The sequence below is a fragment of the Perca fluviatilis genome, chromosome 21 (assembly GCF_010015445.1).
Source record: "Perca fluviatilis chromosome 21, GENO_Pfluv_1.0, whole genome shotgun sequence".
Classification (NCBI taxonomy): Eukaryota; Metazoa; Chordata; class Actinopteri; order Perciformes; family Percidae; genus Perca; species Perca fluviatilis.
This window is the reverse complement of record NC_053132.1, coordinates 16,287,341-16,306,744: the sequence shown is the minus strand read 5'-3', so window position 1 is coordinate 16,306,744 and position 19,404 is coordinate 16,287,341. Positions and strand designations below refer to the sequence as shown.

General features: G+C 40.5%; 2 protein-coding genes across 5 annotated transcripts; both read right to left on the bottom strand.

Moving 5' to 3' along the window:
• Positions 1-245: 245 nt before the first annotated feature.
• Positions 246-11,536, bottom strand: LOC120550753 (transforming growth factor beta-1-induced transcript 1 protein-like). 4 transcript variants are annotated; one of them, XM_039787540.1, is made up of 12 exons: positions 11,100-11,536; positions 8,734-8,784; positions 8,230-8,378; positions 7,456-7,511; positions 6,928-7,064; positions 6,740-6,821; positions 5,570-5,654; positions 4,625-4,807; positions 4,261-4,434; positions 4,059-4,140; positions 3,381-3,529; positions 246-1,149 (listed from the first exon to the last, which is right to left on the bottom strand). In XM_039787540.1, exons 1-12 carry the CDS (start codon positions 11,110-11,112, stop codon positions 883-885), a joined length of 1,428 nt encoding a protein of 475 aa, XP_039643474.1. In that variant the 5' UTR covers positions 11,113-11,536; the 3' UTR covers positions 246-882. The 4 variants fall into 4 exon arrangements, with proteins under 4 accessions (XP_039643474.1, XP_039643475.1, XP_039643477.1 ...); XM_039787541.1 differs by lacking the exon at positions 8,734-8,784 and having other exon boundaries at positions 11,100-11,534; XM_039787543.1 differs by lacking the exons at positions 8,230-8,378; positions 8,734-8,784 and having other exon boundaries at positions 11,100-11,535.
• Positions 11,537-13,460: 1,924 nt separating this feature from the next.
• LOC120550752 (elongin-B-like) lies at positions 13,461-18,720 on the bottom strand. The gene is made up of 4 exons (XM_039787539.1): positions 18,590-18,720; positions 17,726-17,860; positions 17,390-17,498; positions 13,461-13,746 (listed from the first exon to the last, which is right to left on the bottom strand). The coding sequence occupies exons 1-4, from the start codon at positions 18,590-18,592 to the stop codon at positions 13,634-13,636; spliced, it is 360 nt and encodes a 119-aa protein (XP_039643473.1). The 5' UTR covers positions 18,593-18,720; the 3' UTR covers positions 13,461-13,633.
• Positions 18,721-19,404: the final 684 nt, after the last annotated feature.

The following is a 19,404-nucleotide window of genomic DNA, read 5'->3' as shown; positions in this document are numbered from 1 at the left end:
CAGTCTCTTCTATGAGGGGCCGTCAAGTTTTTTTTTTTTTGTATATGCTTCAGATCATGTCTAATAACCTTGGTGAATATGGAGAAGGTTACTATTTCCCAGCAAAGTTATAGGGGGATACACATTCTTCTTTTTAGGGATGTGAAGACTTGAAATTAAGTTGCTTGATTTAATTATGAAGAAACATTTCTCACATTTCACAGTTGATCCTTTGATTCATTCACCCATTAAAACAGCATACCAAGTTGTGTTCACCTTTATTTTATTCTTTGGAATTGTGTTTGGCAAGCTGCATAGAGCAATAGTGAAAGAATAATGGAAAATGTCTGACATTAAACACATGAGAGCGGACACAAATCTTACAGTATATAGCAGTCAGCATACAATATATAAATGCAATTGCTTTGGCACTTTTTGCAATATAAGGCAAATATATTAATGGGGATTTGGGTTTTTTTGCACAACAGTACATGTCTTTCACTGAACTGAAACAGTAGATTTTCTCTCCATATACTGTTTCGTTTCTACCTTTGGCAAAATAATTCAATTTTCAATATTCAATTTGAATCAATACAGTATGTAAAGAATTCACATACAAGACAAAATCATTTGGCATTATTTAATATCTGTCTAACTAGAGTTATAGTTCATACTGCCAGTCAAAATGCATTCCACTTTTATTGTGAAGTAACATAAATGAGTTGGGTTGCATGATTCTCTTTTTATTCCCCTCCCTCTATCAACTCTAATGGTCTTAAAACCAAGAAAGAGACCAGCTCCACCCTCATTCCCGCAGTAATAAACAAACAAATTGTGAACTCAGAATCATACAGCTTCTTCACTTGGTGACCCAGAGGAGGAAGAGGGGGATGCAAAGTGTCCTCAACCAAAGAGTTTGATAAAGCAGGGGTGGCAGTAGGGCTTGTTCTCCTGCTCCTTGAAGCAGCCTTTGCTCAGGGGCTTCAGGCAGAAGTGACACACGAGGTGGTGGGGGTGGAATTTGGCCCCCATGGCGGTGACGCAGCGGCCCAGGATCGGCTGCTGGCAGGCCTGACACATGCTGCCGCGGGACTGGTGGTAGTGAGCCTCACACAGTGGCTGACCCTCGTGTTCAAAGAAGCTGCCATTGACGAAGGGGCTGTAGCACTCCTGAAGAAGAGAGACGCAGTGAGATTCAGTCACAGCAGAGAGCCCTGACTCATGGAACTGTAATTAGACAGTTAGACAGACAGAGTTGCCATGTGAAATGACAACTTTCTCATGACATAATTCTTTGAGAATATTCTTCTTCTTTTTTTCTTCTTTTTTTTAGAGCATAGTAGTTTTACTGAGAGCAGGAACACCCTGCTCACACAGTTACACACACCACTAGTCTCGCATTGCCAGACCTTCCTCTACAGTGCAGCGGAGGACGGTCTGGCTAGTCCACACAACATTCCGGAATAGGAAAAAAACATGCTCTGGTTTATTGTCATTTCTTTAAACCAATCACAATCGACTTGGGTGGCGCTAAGTGTCGGACACATGTACAGTGCATCTGCAAAATAGCCTCGGATAGGAACTTGTTTTGGTGGAACGTGCACGTAAGGAGGCGAGCTCTGGAATTAAAATGGCTCTCAATTGTGTAATGAGAATTTTACTAAAACATAAAAATAATTTGATTGTCGATTCTAGCTTGGAGGATGTTTCCCGAATCGACCAGAGTTTAGAATGGCAATACAAAGAAAGCGGAAGGCGAAGGACATCTGGCCGAAAATGAGGGACATCCGGTGGAACCTCAGGAGACACCGGAACAATCCTGTAAATGAAACATCGTGAATATAGACTACACACACCACAAACACAGTCTGAGATCAGACTGAGCAGCTTCACTGTAGCTGTTGTGGTTTAAGTGCCTTGCTCAGTGGATCAATATCAATATGTGGGACACAGAAATGTCCCACATTAGCATAGATATTACAGAGGACTTGACATCATTGTCCTCAATGGTGTCTATGGCCCTGATCATCTGCAAATGTCATGATCCCAGAATAAATGTAAAGGTATCCTGTAGAGTTTTGGACCTCTAGTAGTGCTACGGATCAGTTTTCTATGAGTGGGTCGCTGTTTTGTTTGTCTCATGCATGCACACACATGAAAATCCACTGATCAACATACACCAGCAATGTGCCAACAAAAGCATTGAAGAAGACTGCTAGCGAAAAAACAAAGATGCAAAAAACGAAGGTTTCAATAATTTTTTTTAAATCAGCGTTGCAGATGTTTAATGAGAAAGGAACTACATTTAACATGTGTAAATGACTTTAAGGATACAAACTGAATGTAAACACAACTTTTTTTGTTTACAAGAAAACTCCACACATTACCTTTAAAGTGCTCATATTATGCTCATTTTCAGGTTCATAATTGTATTTAGAGGTTGTACCAGAATAGGTTTACATGGTTTCATTTTCAGAAAACACCATATATTTGTTGTACTGCACATTGCTGCAGCTCCTCCTTTCACCCTGTGTGTTGAGCTCTCTGTTTTAGCTGTTTTAGAGTGAGGCATCTCACTTCTGTCCAATCTTTGTTGGGAGTCGCACATGCGCAGTAAGGACTGCTAGCCAGTCAGAAGCAGAGTATGAGGGCGTGCCATGGTAGCAGCTAGGCGAGCATTATAACGCGGGTTACAAAGTGACGCACAGAAGTAAAAGCTGGACTACAACAGAGCTGTTTGGAGCAGTTTGTGAACAGTGTTTTCTCTGGAAGATGGTAAGTCCCTTTGGGGTGGACTTTGGGCTTTTTCACTTTGTAAACCTATAATGTGCACAAAAAAGATATATAACACAATAAAGGAAAGGGAAAAGCCAAAAAGCATAATATGAGCACTTTAAAGCTATAGTGTGTAGTTTCTGCCGCCCCCATGAGGAATTCTAAGTAATGACTGAATGAATGAATGGTGCGTCCACATGGTACAAGCCTTCCGTGACTGCGCACCTCCTCCTCAATGCAGTTGCTAGTAGCCAATGAGGACACAGATTATTAAAAAACATGATGGACTCTTCAGAAGAGGTAATTATCTTCATTCAAGTTTCTGCGCGGGAAAGTTACCGGACACCACAATCTTCTGAGCATAGCCATACTGAGAAATACAGACGGAGTTGTGTGGAGCTGATAGTCTTAATTAGCTTTGTAGCAACTCAATGCAATGTCAATGGCTTGAATGTAACGGATGTTCATTAATATAAAAAAGTTACGCACTAAAGCTTTAAGTTGGACCTGACTTTTAACACACCATGGATCAAACTGTTGTGCTACACACCGTGCACCTGTTTGCCAAATGCAACAACAGACATTATCATTGACTCGGCCCTCAAACCCCACAGAGAAGCACTCACCCTGCATACGAAGCACTGTGGGTGCCAGAGAGAGTTGAGAGCTGAGATGTAGTTTTCCAGGATGGGCTGGCTGCAGCCTTGACAGCGGGAAGCAAACAGAGTCAAGAAGCACTGCTGGCAGTACTGCTGGCCCTCACGGTCATGGAAACCTGCAAAAGATACAGTCACAGTTTTACACAGTTCAAGTTACAAGTCTTTCATGAATGGTACATTTAGCTAGATGATGCTGGGGAAAAAAACACTATCTGAAACCTTTCCATGTGACTGGTCTGTGGAACATAAAACTTTTTTGATAACTTTTTTTTCTATTCATAATGGTTTAAGGTTTTACTGATGTGAGTTTTTAAAGCCTGACATTATGTATTGTCTCAAAGCGTTTCCCCTGCATTTTTGGCAGGGTGGATTCAAATTTACATCACAACATGAATCCTTTGAAAACCATACAAATGAGATGTTTAAGGGGGATTAGCAGCTGTTAAAAGCAAGGTTACAGAGCCCCCAGGGGTCATACACACAGATTTCTAACTTTTACAAACACTGGGATAGATTATAACCTTAAAATGAAGAGCATGCAGAGCTTTTTAAGGGTTGTACGTAAGTATGACCCAGCGGAAGTTCACTGTTAACAGTTGTGTGTGTGTTGAACCCAGACAGGATACAGTGTGTGCCGCCCATTACCTTCCTCTCCAAACGCCCGGCTGCACTTAACACAGCAGAAACACTCTGGGTGCCAGTTCTTATCCAGAGCGGTGACCATTTTCTGAATAACAAGAGGAATGAAAAGTTAAAATGGCTTTAGGTGGGTTGTGGTATTAATTTGAGCTTTTCATATCAAAATAAGCGCTGACTTATGTGACACATGTACAACCAAGTTTCTCACATTTAGAATGGGCTTGTTGCATTGCGCACAGTGAGGGGAGAAGAGGGTGAAGTAGTCCGACTCGCAGTACGGCCGCCCATCCTTCTCAAAGAAGTTGCGACTGCCTAACTCTGTCTCACACTCGGTACACACAAAGTGCTCTGGGTGCCACACCTTTCCAAGAGCCGTTACCACCTGCAAGGGGAAACGGTCAAAAGCTGATTAATGAACAGCATCCTTTGAGGATTATAGTAACAAGGTCCTGTCCAACCTTTCACCAGTTAACATCATTTTTGGAACATGTGGTTCTAACTATCAAAACTGAGATGTCAGAAGCTTAATATAGTTTTGTGCATGTCTATATAGACAAATTCTGATAACTCACCTGTCCTGCGACTGGTTTTTGACAAGCTGAACAGTTTCCTTTGGAGGATGTTTGAACGCCTTGTCGGCTCAGGTCTGACTGAAGTAGCCCCAGCATGCTGTCCAATGAGCCGCCGGATGAGGCCTGCGGCGGGGCGCTGGGCTGCTGTGGTGCTATCACCACTGGATTGACAGGTGCAACTGGCTGGGAGAAGAGAAAGAAAAAGTGATGGATGGCACATCTGTCTTTGTGAGTTTATCATCAATCTGCAGTTGGTTTGAAATTAATTGTCATAAGAGACAGTGGTAAGACAGGGGAGACTATGGTAAAGGCCATTAGCTTGGCTGGTATTTGGACATAAACAAAAATCTACAAAATATAATGACAATCCATCTTATAGAATGGTGGGCTGACATGCCATGCATACAGCTGCTAGCATGGTTAAACCAGGTACGTATCAACATTTTGGTAATAACAGTAAAGAGTATTCAATTGAGAAATGCTCCTTTTTAAAATTCACTGTTCCCATAACTTCACGCTCACGCTTGTTTATAACCCACAGCTGGACTGCACACCGAAACCAAACAAACCTAAAACGACAGAAGCACACCGACTCACTAAAAAGGGAGAATGTCTGGATTATGTACGGTACCAAATGTAGCTCTGACTTCCAACTATCTAAAGATATTTTAGAGGCAGGAAAATATCTCCACCAAGACTAATTTCCATCCTCGGCCCTATCTGGTGACTGGTTTACACCAGGAGGCATGTGCTGTGGCCCCGCCGCACAGTTACAGTGAAGTCATTATGCGGTCAAATGAATGTCTTCATGAACCCACCATGAGTCAGTGTTAAAGCCTGGAATAGCTGGGAGTGAATGGTAAAAAAACACATTCTGAGCACAATTGTGGATACACTAACATTTTTAGATTTTTGTCATTTGTATGCTGTTGTGTGGACTCTTACTGTGCTCTGGACTCTGAAGTCTGACAGAGAAGCCATCAGTTTGTCCAGTTCCAGTGTGGCTGATGTTGCTGAAGGCTTGGCAGAGCTAGGATACAAAATAATTCTTGTTTTAAATAAAACCACAAAATACACAATTTCATCAGATTTTACTTGTATACTGCCCAAGATTTAACAAATTGGGACTTTGTTACTGTTGTTAAAGGAATACGCCACCGTTTGTTGAAATAGTTCTTATCACGGTCTCCCCTGGCTGTAGATAGGTGGGCCAATGCATTTTTTGTCTCAGTGCAAGTAATTAGGTTGTTTTTTTGTCTTTTGTTGGCTCACTTTTACTCACAACATGCTAACCGGCAACATAGGATTCCATTCACTACGCTAAGCTAACTAGTGGCAGCGCTGCCGGTGTTGCACTGGACTAAAACAATGCATGCACAAAAAATGCGTTGGCCCACCTATCTACAGCTAGGGGAGACCGTGATAAGCCCTATTTCAACAAACGGTGGCATATCCCTTTAACAAAATATATGTGGATGTGCAACAATTTCAACAAGCCATCTGTCATTGAAAATGTAACTAAACAGACCAGCATTTAAAGCTAATCAGGACATTTCCTTACTCATATCTTGCTGCAAATCACTTGGTGGACACTAAAACTGACCTGGAACAGGTGTAGAAAACATGTATCTTGCAAACATATTTCACAATACATTATGGATTATAGTTCGTTTTATTAATTAATATACACACCTTGTCATTAAAATGTTTAAATATAGGGTAACACTTCACAACAAGGTACACAAAAATGTAGCTACTGTTAAATGAATGAGTAACAGTAGCTACCAGTCTGTTTACCAGTAACTAATCATAAGTGCTTGAATCCCAGTCAATCAGTAACTAATCATTAGCTAACCATTCGTTACTCATTCGTTCCTCAGTAACTACCTACATTTTTGTGTACCTTATTGTAAAGTGTTACCAAATATAGTTAAATAATTATAGCGTTTGCACAATCTAATTATATTCAAACTTTCTAATTAATTAATGTATCTTATGGTTGATCGTACAGCTCTCCTGCTTGTAGGAACTCTACATTAAGTAGTTTGCATTCACTAGAATTGCAGCGAATTCTGTCGATTCTTTAGATTCGACTTGACTGATTTGATTTGGTACCTGGAGGAGGAGGTTATGGCCTTATCCTTAATCGTGTCCCTCTCATCTTTCTTAGAAGAAGGGAACTGGGCCAGGATCTCATCTGATGACAAAAACAAGGTCATAGATAAGAAAAGATTCACCTCAGAGTTAAACACAGGGATATAAAACACACACACACACACACACACACACACACACACACTAACCTGTGATATTGAACTGGGTGGCATTCAGCTCCTGTAAAAGATGGTCCAGTTCACTCAGACCTCCTCCCAGCAGCGAGGAGGAGGAGAAGGCCGGAGGAGGATCTGTTGTGCGGGGAGAGCGTGGTTTACACACTGTGCTGTAAGAAAGGGAAAATAGATTATGAAACACGCTGTCACTAATGTGCTTGGCTTCTTCATGGTCACTTTGTCAAGACTCACTGGGGAGTCTTGAACTTTGTCCATTCAGAAATTAGTCATGTAGCATCTGAATTCTCCCATTTGTCCATTGCAGTGGTTTTAGATCAAAATACAAAATGAACAAAATATCAAATGTAGAAAACACACAATTTACATTTTTTTCTTTTATGTGTTTCCTGATAAACCTTGGTCAGATATTTCACCATGCAAACATGACGAGAGACTTGAGTGAGTCACTTTCTCTCTGATGTAAAATCTGAAGAACCAACTTAAATTCACAGAAATGTGCAGCCTGATAATCAGATAATATATTCTGATATAAACTCTTACCTGTATAATTTGTCTGGGTTGGAGTTTTGGGAGGATTTCATTGCAGCAGAAACAGTCTGAGAGACAAAACAGATCCAGCTTTTTAGTCAAGATGTTACAAAAGCAGTATGAATTCAGTATTTGTAACCAAAGTTCAGAGTGTTTAGGTATTAGAGCCCGACCGATATATCGGCGGGCCAATATTAGGCATTTTCCAAACTATCGGCATTTATAATGGCCGATAAATATTAAAAACATTTATAAATAATAATAAAAACGGACAAAACACCCTTCAACCATGTTATGAGTGTTGGTGTTGCATAGTTCGTCCACCAGAGGGCGCTCTACAATGTCCCTGTTGGCAACACTCTGTGTTTATGTTTAAAGGACTTTAAGTTTAATATCTTAAGTTTGTATTTTTATACATTTTATTTATCAGAACTTTAATATATTTTGATGTTCCTCTCTTCTGTTGTGACAATAAAGACAAGTTTATTTTTAAACTGCATTATCATATTATTTTAGTGAGGACTCATAAATAACTACAAATAACTAATGTTAGGGAAATCTGTTCAAGTTTTGTTACGCGTTTCTGGATTTTTGTTTTTAAATATTTATTGGCCGATATATCGGAATACTGGATTTTTAAATCACCAAATATTTGTATCGATATTGGCCTTAAAAATCCTTTATTGGTCGGGCTCTATTAGGTATGATTATAATGATCTAAATCAGAGTGGAAACCTAACCTAAAGAAAATTGGTATGACTCCATCCCTGGCAGCTAGTTGTCTACCTGCTGTGGGGTGTAGGCGGGCGGCGGTGGCCGGGTTTGGGCGGACTCCTGGGTTTCAGGGTCAGCATTCTGTGGAGGCTCAGACGTGAGCAGGACAGGACACCGAGCTAGAGGAGAGCCAGTGTTCTCCAGATCAGCGAGGAGGGCATCTGGACGGGAGGGAGGTGAAAGAAACTGATGCTGAACACATAACAGCATGAAAGTGATGGAAGTCTGGTTAGATTTACAAATCAATTTAGCTTCATGTTGTTGTTTTTTCACGAGAATGAAATGACAGTTATCTACCCTACAATGTATCTCTATATCTTTATGAATGTCCCTGATGGTGTTTATACGTTTGTTTATGAAGCATCAAAGGGAAATAGAAAGAGATATGAGTTAAGAAATGGATTTAAAGAACATGCAGTGCAGATGGAGATAAAAACAGAACATAAGAAGTTAAATGAATGACTTGCTGGCAGACACAGTGAAACAAATGCAACACATGCACATACTGTTACGTACCAAACACAACAATACGAGGACTGAGAGGGTAGTTAGGTGGCTCAGGCACTCCTAAGGAGAGACAGACAGCCTATGTGACCATTAATACAGCAGCAGCATATCAGCCCACACCTCAGACATCAGGCAGAGGACAGGACAGGCAGAGTTTTGCACAAAACCCGAGATAATTCCATCGACACACACTGAAGTTATTAGAGCGCAAAAACATATTTCTGCATTCAAATCCAAGACATGCCAGTAATGGAAAGGAAGCAAAGGAGGAAGAGTGTTTGGCAACTGATATCTAACTCCATTCCACCCCACTTCACTCACTCACTCACTCACTCACTCCAAGTGGAAGCTGTCCAGAAACTAAACTTGCTCAAGGGTTAGCTGCTGCATGACTTCCATTAGTGCTGGCAAGTCGATGTACGTGCGACTAAAGGCAAAACTGGAGTTTGTAAAAGCTGGGCTGAACATGAGTAATTACAAACTCTAAGTTGTAGAGGAGAGGAGACCGCTGTTTTGGCTAAATTTCACTGGTTTTACACAGACTTAACCTTTCACACTGCTGATACGATACTATACATTAATTTACAATTTGCAATCGGCTTATCATAGCTGGCAGTTTGTCGGTTATTAAATACAATGAATAATACACCCCGGCAAAAAAAGTACCCTCTGGGGTACAAGTAGCTCTGGTTGGGAATCACTGATCTACTGGTAGATCTTTTTAACAACAGAACCAGGCATAAAACTAGTTACCTCAACAGACAGGAGTACATGGTTATAGTCAGAGTTTTTTAATAAGGTGCTGTCCCTTGTTAAAAAGCTATAACCGTGTGTTGAAGACCTCATCATTTTGTTTTGATGGAATTGTAAATCGCTAACAACAAATCTATGAACCTCAGATTCTGGTAGCCTTTGTAGAATGATGATGTTATGGATGTTTGATGAAGATTGAGCCGATCGATGTTAAACATCTGTGATGATCAGTTGTGTGACATGATGAACATAACCAGTTGACCCTGCATTAGTTCATCCCTGCGGCCACTTCTGCCACAGATTATTCACACTTCTGGTACGACCATGTGGTGAGAAACTTGTGCATATGCTACTTGCCCTCCTCCTCCCTGCTGTGTGTCTCTTTCTCTTACACACACACACACACACACACACACACTAAACTGCTCTTATAAGGAGCTGAACTTCTCTCAATGGGAATTATGACCATATTTAGAGCTGCCTGTCGACTTGTTTGTCTTGGCCAAAGGCTTCTCTAACAAGCGGCCTCTCTCACCGAATAGCCTCGCCAGATTCGAAACATAAACTTACAACATTATTAGACAACAGCATAAGCCGAGTGTCCCGAACATGGCCACCGCCTGACTTAACTCTCACCCAGTAACTCGGCCTCTCCATGTGCAATCCAATCCAGATGTGCCCAGATGTGCTTGGCTGCATTTAGCCATTCTTTCCAGTATTGCTTGTAAAGCATAAATCCCATAATTCTGAAGCGAAGAAACCAAAGTTCCTGAGAGAGCAAATGGGCAGGTGAGGCAAAAGCCCTTTCTATTTTCATTAAACTCTGTAGCTTTTTTTTTTTTTTTTTTGCGAATAGCAGCATGGCCCCGGGCTATTTCAGGGCCTTTCCGACACACAAAGAGTCAGCTTCTCATAATGTTGTCCTTCTGAGTAAAGAGAAGACATCTTCCTTTAACATCTTTATCAAAAAAAAAGAAGCAGTCATGCTCCCTGAGCTGGTCACAAACCTCTTTGATGTCTTTTAAATGGAATACACTCTGCTGAGCATTATGTGGCTTCTCTCCATCCGTGGCTTGTTAATATGAATGGATGGGAAAGCCCGTTGTGGATCCCTTTTAATCTAATTTACAAAGAATTTATTGAATTTTGCAGGGCATGCACGAAATACTCAATGGCGGTCGGACAGACACAGACTAATGTAGTTCTTGTGTTACCTGTGTGAGTATGTTTGCTTGGAAAGGTAAAACACAATTATGCAAAAAAAAAAATTAAATCTCAGAGGATGGGAGCACACTGAAGAGAGAATAACTGTAAACAGGATAGTAGGTATCATAAGATAAGAATAAACCTTGTATACACTGTTTTTGATATAAAAGGTGTAAGATATAGGCTACTATTTAAAGATGTGCCATTGCTTTTATCTGCCTTAAAATGTTATGGAAGCAAATAAAATCCCCTTTACATTACAGTCCATACATGTCCTTGTGGACAGAAAAGGAAATTCTATTCCACTATGATTGCCAGAATAAACATATATTATTTCCTCTGTTTGGGCACACCACCCCTCCTAAAGATCCCCCTTAAGATATCTCAACATGTAGTAGAAGAACAGTAACACTTACCCAAATCGTCCATGATGTTTTAGCCGAGTGTTTTCCTCTTTGAGTGACACAATACGTTCGCGGACAGCATTAATAAGTAGTGATGGACGCGTATCCAAGCCCGCAAGATAGACTCGTCTGGGTGCTATTGTCTGCGTCGGTCCTGAATAACTTCTTGGACACCGTTATCCGCCAAGAGAAGAGGAAGAGGAGGAAGGGGATGAGGAGGAATAAGAGGAGGGCGTCCCGTTTCTTTTTCCTACACGGCTCTCTTCCTGTGTAATGCCTACCAGGACCTCAGACTGAAAGAAGGCGTAGTTAAATAAATGTGGTTACAAACCCCGCATTCCCCGGACACGCGACGTCATCCTGGACATTCCTAGCCCATATTTGGGATCGAAAATTAAGGATTAAGTGGCGCCAAACTGCAGCTGGACGTTGCTGCGACGATGTAGGTGAAAAGACAAAAATGCATTTACTGGCGTGTGCTTTTACAGCGCATACAACCCTGGGACAAACATTAAAGGGGCGGTGCCCCGTTTTAAAAAAGGAGCTTGTAAAAAAAAACATTTGGATATGGTATAGGTCTATCGACTGTTTCTTTTTAATATATCCCTTCCCTGTTTTATACGGGACCGGTGTACAGGACCGACAGGATTTTTTTCATATATATGTCTAAAGTCAAGAAATTATCTGATCATTTATATTAAAATTATTCAACTATTCTTTTATATATATAAAGAGTACATTCAGTAATTTACCTACATTAGAGTCTAATAAACATGTTTTAAGAGGTTTATTTTTTCATCTAACAGGTTCATAGACTGTTCAGAGGGCGGGATTACACTTTATCTAGTAGGCCTACTAACATTCCTATATACATAGCCTATGTATACTTAAAAGGAGTAGCCTAATCACTGGTCGCTGTTAATGGCCCACCTGTACATACTGCCAACCTAAAGCGATTGCACGTTTTGCTGAATGCATTTAGCACATAACACATGGACCCCATCACTTACATTAAAATTGTTTCATGAGGGGATCTCTTTATGGTCAGTATGAACAGGAGAAACGCCACTGAATAAAAATCAATCTTCGATCAATCGATGTGAGTATTCTTTTTAAGACAGACTTTGGGGGAAAAAATGCGAACCTATCCCGTTTGGGACCCTTCAAGTTCGCATCAAGTAGCCTACCGCACACACACAGCTTCATTATATTTTACTCCACAGGTTTTCTGTATGTCAGTTAGTTTGAGGTAATTTGTTGAAACAACTTACCTTAGGAAAATGTACCGTGTGAGCACAATATAACATGAAATATGTTACAACTACATTTTGATTAATAACCCAGGACTGAGTTGAGGTTGACTACTTTTATTTAAGTGGGGGTGAAAAATCCCCAACAAGTTTGCAAGTAAAGTGATTACCAAAAAGCAACTGACACAGTGAACCTGAGACTTTTTGTATATATATTCCTTAACCCCTTGACTTTTCTTGGCCTTAAACTAGCTGAGTAAAATGACACAAAATGAAAAGCATGGGTGTAAAGAATGACACTGACGGCGGCATCAGCTTCAGGGTCCTGGTACTGTGCATGCTGACTCACTGTCACACCTTATTGGGAAACTTAAACAGAACAGAGCCATTGGTAATGTTATTAGTTACACCTCTGTTTTTCCTGCTATGCCAACTCAAAATGTCTGTTGTGAATGAAGCCTATGAAAGCTACTGCCTTGCCCAACTTCTTCAACAGGCCCCTTCAATTCTGTCATCTTCATAAAATATTCATGACACAAACCTGTATTTAAAATTAAAAAAAAATCAGCCAGCAATGTAAAAAACAAAAACAGGAAAAACTTTTAATTATGCAAGCTCACAGTTACAGGCTATGTTTGTGTGATTAGGGGAAGGTGCCACATTGACGTTGGTGACATGTGGTGATGTATGCATTTTCAAAACTTAGGTTTTAACGCCAGAAACTTTTCTCCTGTATGCCACAGACAGAATGTCCTTTGACCAAAAAAATCCATCCGTTGTCCAGTTCTGTTGTCAGTTTTATCTGTTTTTGTGAAAATAAAGCCTTTGTTTTGAATTTTGTTCATGCAGTTTGCCGATTCGGACACCAGACTCCTTACCTATGCATGTTACTTCTAGAACACTGTGACACACAACTACACTTTCACCTTTTCCAAAATATTAATGATAATAATTATAATAAATCACACACACAATCATACTTTCCAAACCAACTTCCTCACTCAAAACATTTGAGCCAGTTGGTGCTTAAGAGCAAAGTCAAGGAGCAGAACTGCATGTGATGTGGAAATCATAAAAAAAAAAAAAGAGAAAAAAGTGAAGGTAATTGAGGGAGGGGAGGGGAAGAGTTTGCTGGGATGATAGCATGAAGGTAACATGGATAGGCTTGGTTACCTATAATGTCCCCATCCAACAAATTATATTACATATTCTCCAACCCGCTACTTCTCCACTGCAGTTAATCCACACACACACACTTCCATCCTTTCCTCCATTGCTCGTTTCCTCTCCATGTTATCACTGCACAGCCTGTTCATTGGCAGTGCTACCGGAGTCCTGAGGCTTCATCACATCAGGGAGTTCTGGGGGGCTGGAGAAGGCCTCGATGTGCAGCTGTTCGAACAGGTCATCTGAAGGGCAGAGGAGACAAGGAAACATTAGCTCCATCATGGACAGCAGAGTTGCATGTGGCTACATCGGTCATATCACAAAGTTGCTGCAGGGAACATTGACTGTGTCACGTCTTTCTGGGTGGATATTCCAAAACTCCAAAGTAACAACTATTCTGTTAATGCACTCATAAAAAAGTGCAAAAGGAACTTAATCTTGAGAGTTAGGTCATTTATTTCAACGCTTTAAGTCATGGACAAATTGGTCACGTGTGGGCGCCCGGTTAGCTCAGTTGGTAGAGCAGGCACCCATGTGTAGAGGTTTGCTCCTTGACGCAGCGGCCGCGGTTTCGACTCCGACCTGCGGCCCTTTGCTGCATGTCGTTCCCCCTCTATCTCCCCTTTCATGTCTTCATCTGTCCTGTCAAAATAAAGGTCGAAAATGGCCAAAAAAAAAAATCTTGTGAACATGTTCAGACTGGAGGCTCAGGTATGATTTTTGGTATGTCCAGTAGGCTTGAGACAGTAGTCGGTGTTACACGGTGTTCGGGCATACACCAATTACATAACTTGCCCACCGACCCAACTGTCGTTTTATAGGGGGAAAAAAAGCATTAAGAAGCCTAATAGTGGCAGGGTAAGTACTGTTGCAAACGCGGGATGTTTTGCCTCTGAGACTTTGAACTCTCTTTCCAGAGGGCAGTTGTGTTCTGAAGAGGAATTCAATAAGTCCACGGGGAAAAGTATAAAAGGGAAATTTCACAGTTCCACTGTTGTTTAACCTCCATAAATGCAACATATTTTCAATGAGTAATCGTGCTTTTAATTTTGACCAAAATAATTCTGATGATGATTTTTTTCCATCATCGAGCAGCCCTAACTTTTCCCGTGCCGGTTTTAGACAGAGAGTTGACTGACAAGACGATGGCGGAAGATTTGGCGTCAACGCGAACAGCCGCGTGGCCTCTCTAATATCCAGAAATAAACCTGCTGATTTGATCAAATATGGACAGTGAAAAATCCACCCTGGAGACAATTATTGTGAATCATTTTTAAAACTAACTTCATAGACAGTTTAAAATCCAATTCAAATCTAATTTCTATTGATATTTCTCAGGACATTCACATTCTTTGTCACATATGTTGTCTGTTGTTTTTATGCATTTTCAGTAACAATGTCAATTTATGTATAATAAAAACAAAAACTAATATAGCTAACAACCATTATCTTGGTTTCTATTCTATCACTAAAGCACTCTACTAAAATAAATTGCACAGCCCTATATGGCAATCAACTTTACAGATTGATATTTAACAGTGCAAGAGCATGAATGAGTTACAGTAGCTGATAACCACAGTTATCTACTTACATACTGCCACAGTGCCCAATTACAGCTCTTGGAAGCGCAAATTAGATTGAAGCAGATTAAGTGGCATAAAGTACAAATGATTATCATCAATCATGTAATTAATTACTAAGATTCAACTAAACTGAACAAGTAAGTCCAAAACTTCTTGAATAATTCCCCATACTGAAAAGCAGAGTTGAGTTGATAAGAAGCAGAAAGACAGGAAATGCTTCTTGTTGTGAAAATCACCCTAATGGGAGGAAAAAAAACAAAATACCCCTGATCCTTAATCCTGACACTTAAAGGGGTGATAGAATGCAAAACCGATTTTACCCTGTCATAGTTGAATAACGACAGTTCGGTGGGTAAATAGGACATACATAGAAGCTCAAAATCCCATTGACACCCTTTTACTATGAAAATCTCATATTTTGAAACTGCCGCCGAAAACGGGCGAATCTCAACAAAGCTGGAAGTTGACGTCAACCTCCCAAGACCTGTAACTTTGTCACACCCATGGGTGTATTAAGAGAACAAATATTATAATTGTGTGCACATCCCACCTTCTGGCAGGTGCAGGACAAATGAAAATACTTAAAATGAAAAAAATGTAATGTTCACAACACTGCTTAAACTCCCATATTTAATATAAATGCAACGTTTCGACCCTACTGGGTCTTCTTCAGGCAAATGGTGAACACATTTGATATATTGTATTTTAAAAAGGCCCCCCCTCTTTGGAGATGTATATGGTGAAACCCTCTATGAAAATGTCATGGGTGGGGCTTTTTGGGGCCATTTAGACCTAATCAGACTAAGTGAAGCCAGATGGTGTGTCAGCTGAGTGTGAGCCCTACATATATCCCTTCATCAAATGTGTTCACCATTTGCCTGAAGAAGACCCAGTAGGGTCGAAACGTTGCATTTATATTAAATATGGGAGTTTAAGCAGTGTTGCGGACATTGTATTAAGAGAACAGTCACGCCCCAACATTTACATAGGCTACACAACTGACCTGAGATCAGGTAGTCTTCTGAATCTAGGTGACGCAGATCTCTGCTATTCCATTACAAAATTCACTTCCGAAACTTTTTAATGCGAGAAATCAACCATGTAAAGCTAAAATATGGGCTGTTTTACGAAAATGGATGGCTAATTGCAAATTTTGTCCGACTGTGTGTCGGAGTTCAGCGGCCGGTGCTGCCTGGTTTGCTACATCGCCGCCCTGCCTGTCTTCCGTCACAGACCCCGGCCTGCTGTGAGCTCGATTGAGCTCAGCCAGCGGCCCGGTGCTCAATACCCGCGCAAACTTACCCTTTTCTGGGTGACTGGACTACTACACGCCGTCAGCGAGATTGTTACGCCCGCAATCTCTTACAATCTTATAATGGATGTGTGTTGAGTTATTTAAACAAACAATCGGGGAAATAAACGCCTCTTGTCCGCGAGTCTCATTGATAGAGCCTGCGGTGAGCTGGAGTCCATCAATGAGAGCTAGCTAGCCTCCTCCTAACGAGACCTCTGACATTCACAAAAATGCATTCAATTGAAATCCGAAATCGGACAAGTATTAGCTAAGCTTTGTAAGATCTTGGGGAACCTGTAATATTCATGCCGTGACGAAATTCAAACTGTAAATATACTATAGTTATGCCGAAAGTGTAGCTTGCTAGCTGCAATCATTTCCCATTGTATTCAATGGGACATATAGCTAGCTTGCTGCTCCTCCTAATAATACCCCTCAGTTCATAATAATACTGTAGTGCAGTATCCACAAAGGGTGACTTTGCCCTGGGTATGGAGCCCAGCAGGCTGCCGCTTTCTCGTCAGACTGTGTGGCGCTCCTAAGTCCGCCACGTCTTACCAAATTTGCAATTAGCCATCAATTTTCGTAAAGTGGCCCATATTTGAGCTTTATATAGTTGATTTCTCGCATAAAAAAAGTCTAAGAAGTGAATTTGGTAACGAAACATTGCAGTGTCTGAAATATGAGATTCTGTCGCTTCTCTAATGAGTGTTTATGGGGGATTCACTCAACCAATCAGCGCACGTCTCTAATGTGTGCATATGGCAATTCGCTCAACCAATCAGCGCGCAGCTCATCTTAATATTCATAAGCATACCATATTTGGAAGAAAAGCTCTTGTTACAAATAGAGCCAAAACACAGGGATGCATAAGGGCCAATAAAATATCAACCAGGCCATTTTCAGCCCAACCAATGTTACATACCCCATTAGGAGACCATAAGGAACAGTGTGAAATACCCTATATAATCATTCTATCACCCCTTTAATAACATAAACTGAACATACCATTAATGCGGAAGGCCAGACCAATTGTAGCTGGGGCTTGAGGTCTGGCAGTCTGGTTGGTAAATCCACAGTCACCAAGAGTTTTGCTGTCCTCTAGCGACTGGTCATCCTGTGCAACAAAAGTTGAAAAAAGTCACAGGAAACCCTAATGGCCTAAAATGTATTAATTTGCATCAATGAATATCGAGACAGTGTGTGAGACATTTCCAAAGAATATTTTAGTCACCCTTGGGAAAGACAAGTTACATGCCTCCACAGTCACATTGTGATGCTGTCAGTTATGTGACTGGACTTAATTAGGTGTCACACACTGGCATACTTGGCTCCTAAACTCACTTTGTACAGCCTCTGGTCTTCAGGTGCTCTCTTAAGGATTCCTTCAACAATACGCTTTAGCTCATACACAGTGGTAGACTCCTTGGCATCTGTGAAGATTGTGGTCTTGTGACGCCGGATCATTAAGAACACGTCCTGAAGCAAAGTGGCAAAGAATTACAATATTAATTGTTTAAAAAAATAAAAAAAACTGTCAAAGAAATGCAACTTGATTTGTGGTTTTGAGGGATTGAATTTGGTTCTAAAAAATGTTAATCTCAATTTAGAATGGGATCAAACAAGATAGCTGATTCTGTGGCTCCTCTAACCACTCTTTATTTGACAAAACATCTTAGTAGGCCATGTAACTTTAAGTCGTTACTAGGTGTCTGGCAACAGTATTTAAAACCTTACTAGCATGTATGCAGACTAAACGTGTATTGTTGGCGAAGTCAACAAGAAGTTTTTTCTTCCGGATACAGACTAATTAACGTTACTACTGCCAATAAATGAACAAGTTGCCAAAAATCTGCGAGCAGTGTATTTAGCTCTGAGCTAACGCAAAATTAGCCTTGCTGATCTGACTAACTTAACTGGGTTGGTTGGCTGACGTTACATCACTTCCAAGGATAGCCAAGCTAAGATAAGTTACCTCTCATTACAGCTAACGTTAGATGAGAAGGCGAAGCTAATATAAGCTAATATAGCAAACTTAGCGTTAGCTGGCTAGCAAGCACAAGCGGAAATAAACATATTATAACCATCGGTATCATTTGTTACTTTAGTGCTAACACTTTAGAACAAAGCACTGAACATCAAGGCAGTAGTTGTATATAGACACCAATCTCACAAAATGACCGATAATAATAATAATAATACAATTACCATTTCAAGTGGTCAGCTAGCTAGCCAGTTGCGCCAGCCCTCTGTTGTGCAGCAGAACCCCAGACTGCACCGCTTGCGGATATTGCGCAATCCAGATAAGCATTCTGTATTCACGAAAGGCAGGTACGCAGCACTGGTAGACGCTAGATCGCACCAAATACGCGTGCCGACGTCAACACGAGCATACTGCGCAGGCGTCTACACGGGCTTCAACCATGTATAATGGCTTAATGTAATAATGTAAAAAAATATGGCTTTAACACCATTTAACTACAGACTTTACTGCATCGAGAGAATCGTTTAATGTAGGTGTATATGACACACACAGCAACTAGGAATAGGTATTAATTTCTGTTGGATACCAGCACATGTTGGATTATAGAGGGAAATGAGGTTACAGATAAACTTGCTAAAAGTGTAAAAATTATAATTACATTTTAGAAATTAGTTCTGGGAGGTCAAAAGCAAAATCACAAATTCATAATGTCATTTTGGCAGGAAACCTGGAATAACAACAATAAGGGTATAGAGATTATTACAAAATAAAATTCAAAAGTCTGGCCAATAGAGGTAAATGCAGGGGGGAAAAGTAGGTTTTTTTTCTAAATTAAGATCAGGACAGCTTTAATATCCAGAATATAAAAAATGCATGAAGTTATTTTATTTTTTATTAGTGTTGATTGTTTAAAGCAGTGATTCCCAACCAGGGGTACTTGTACTCCAGGGGGTACTTGTGCAGTTGCCAGAGGGTACATGGAAAGATTGTAGAGTAGCCTACTGTAATTTGAAAATTTTGAAATTATGATTTGATAAAA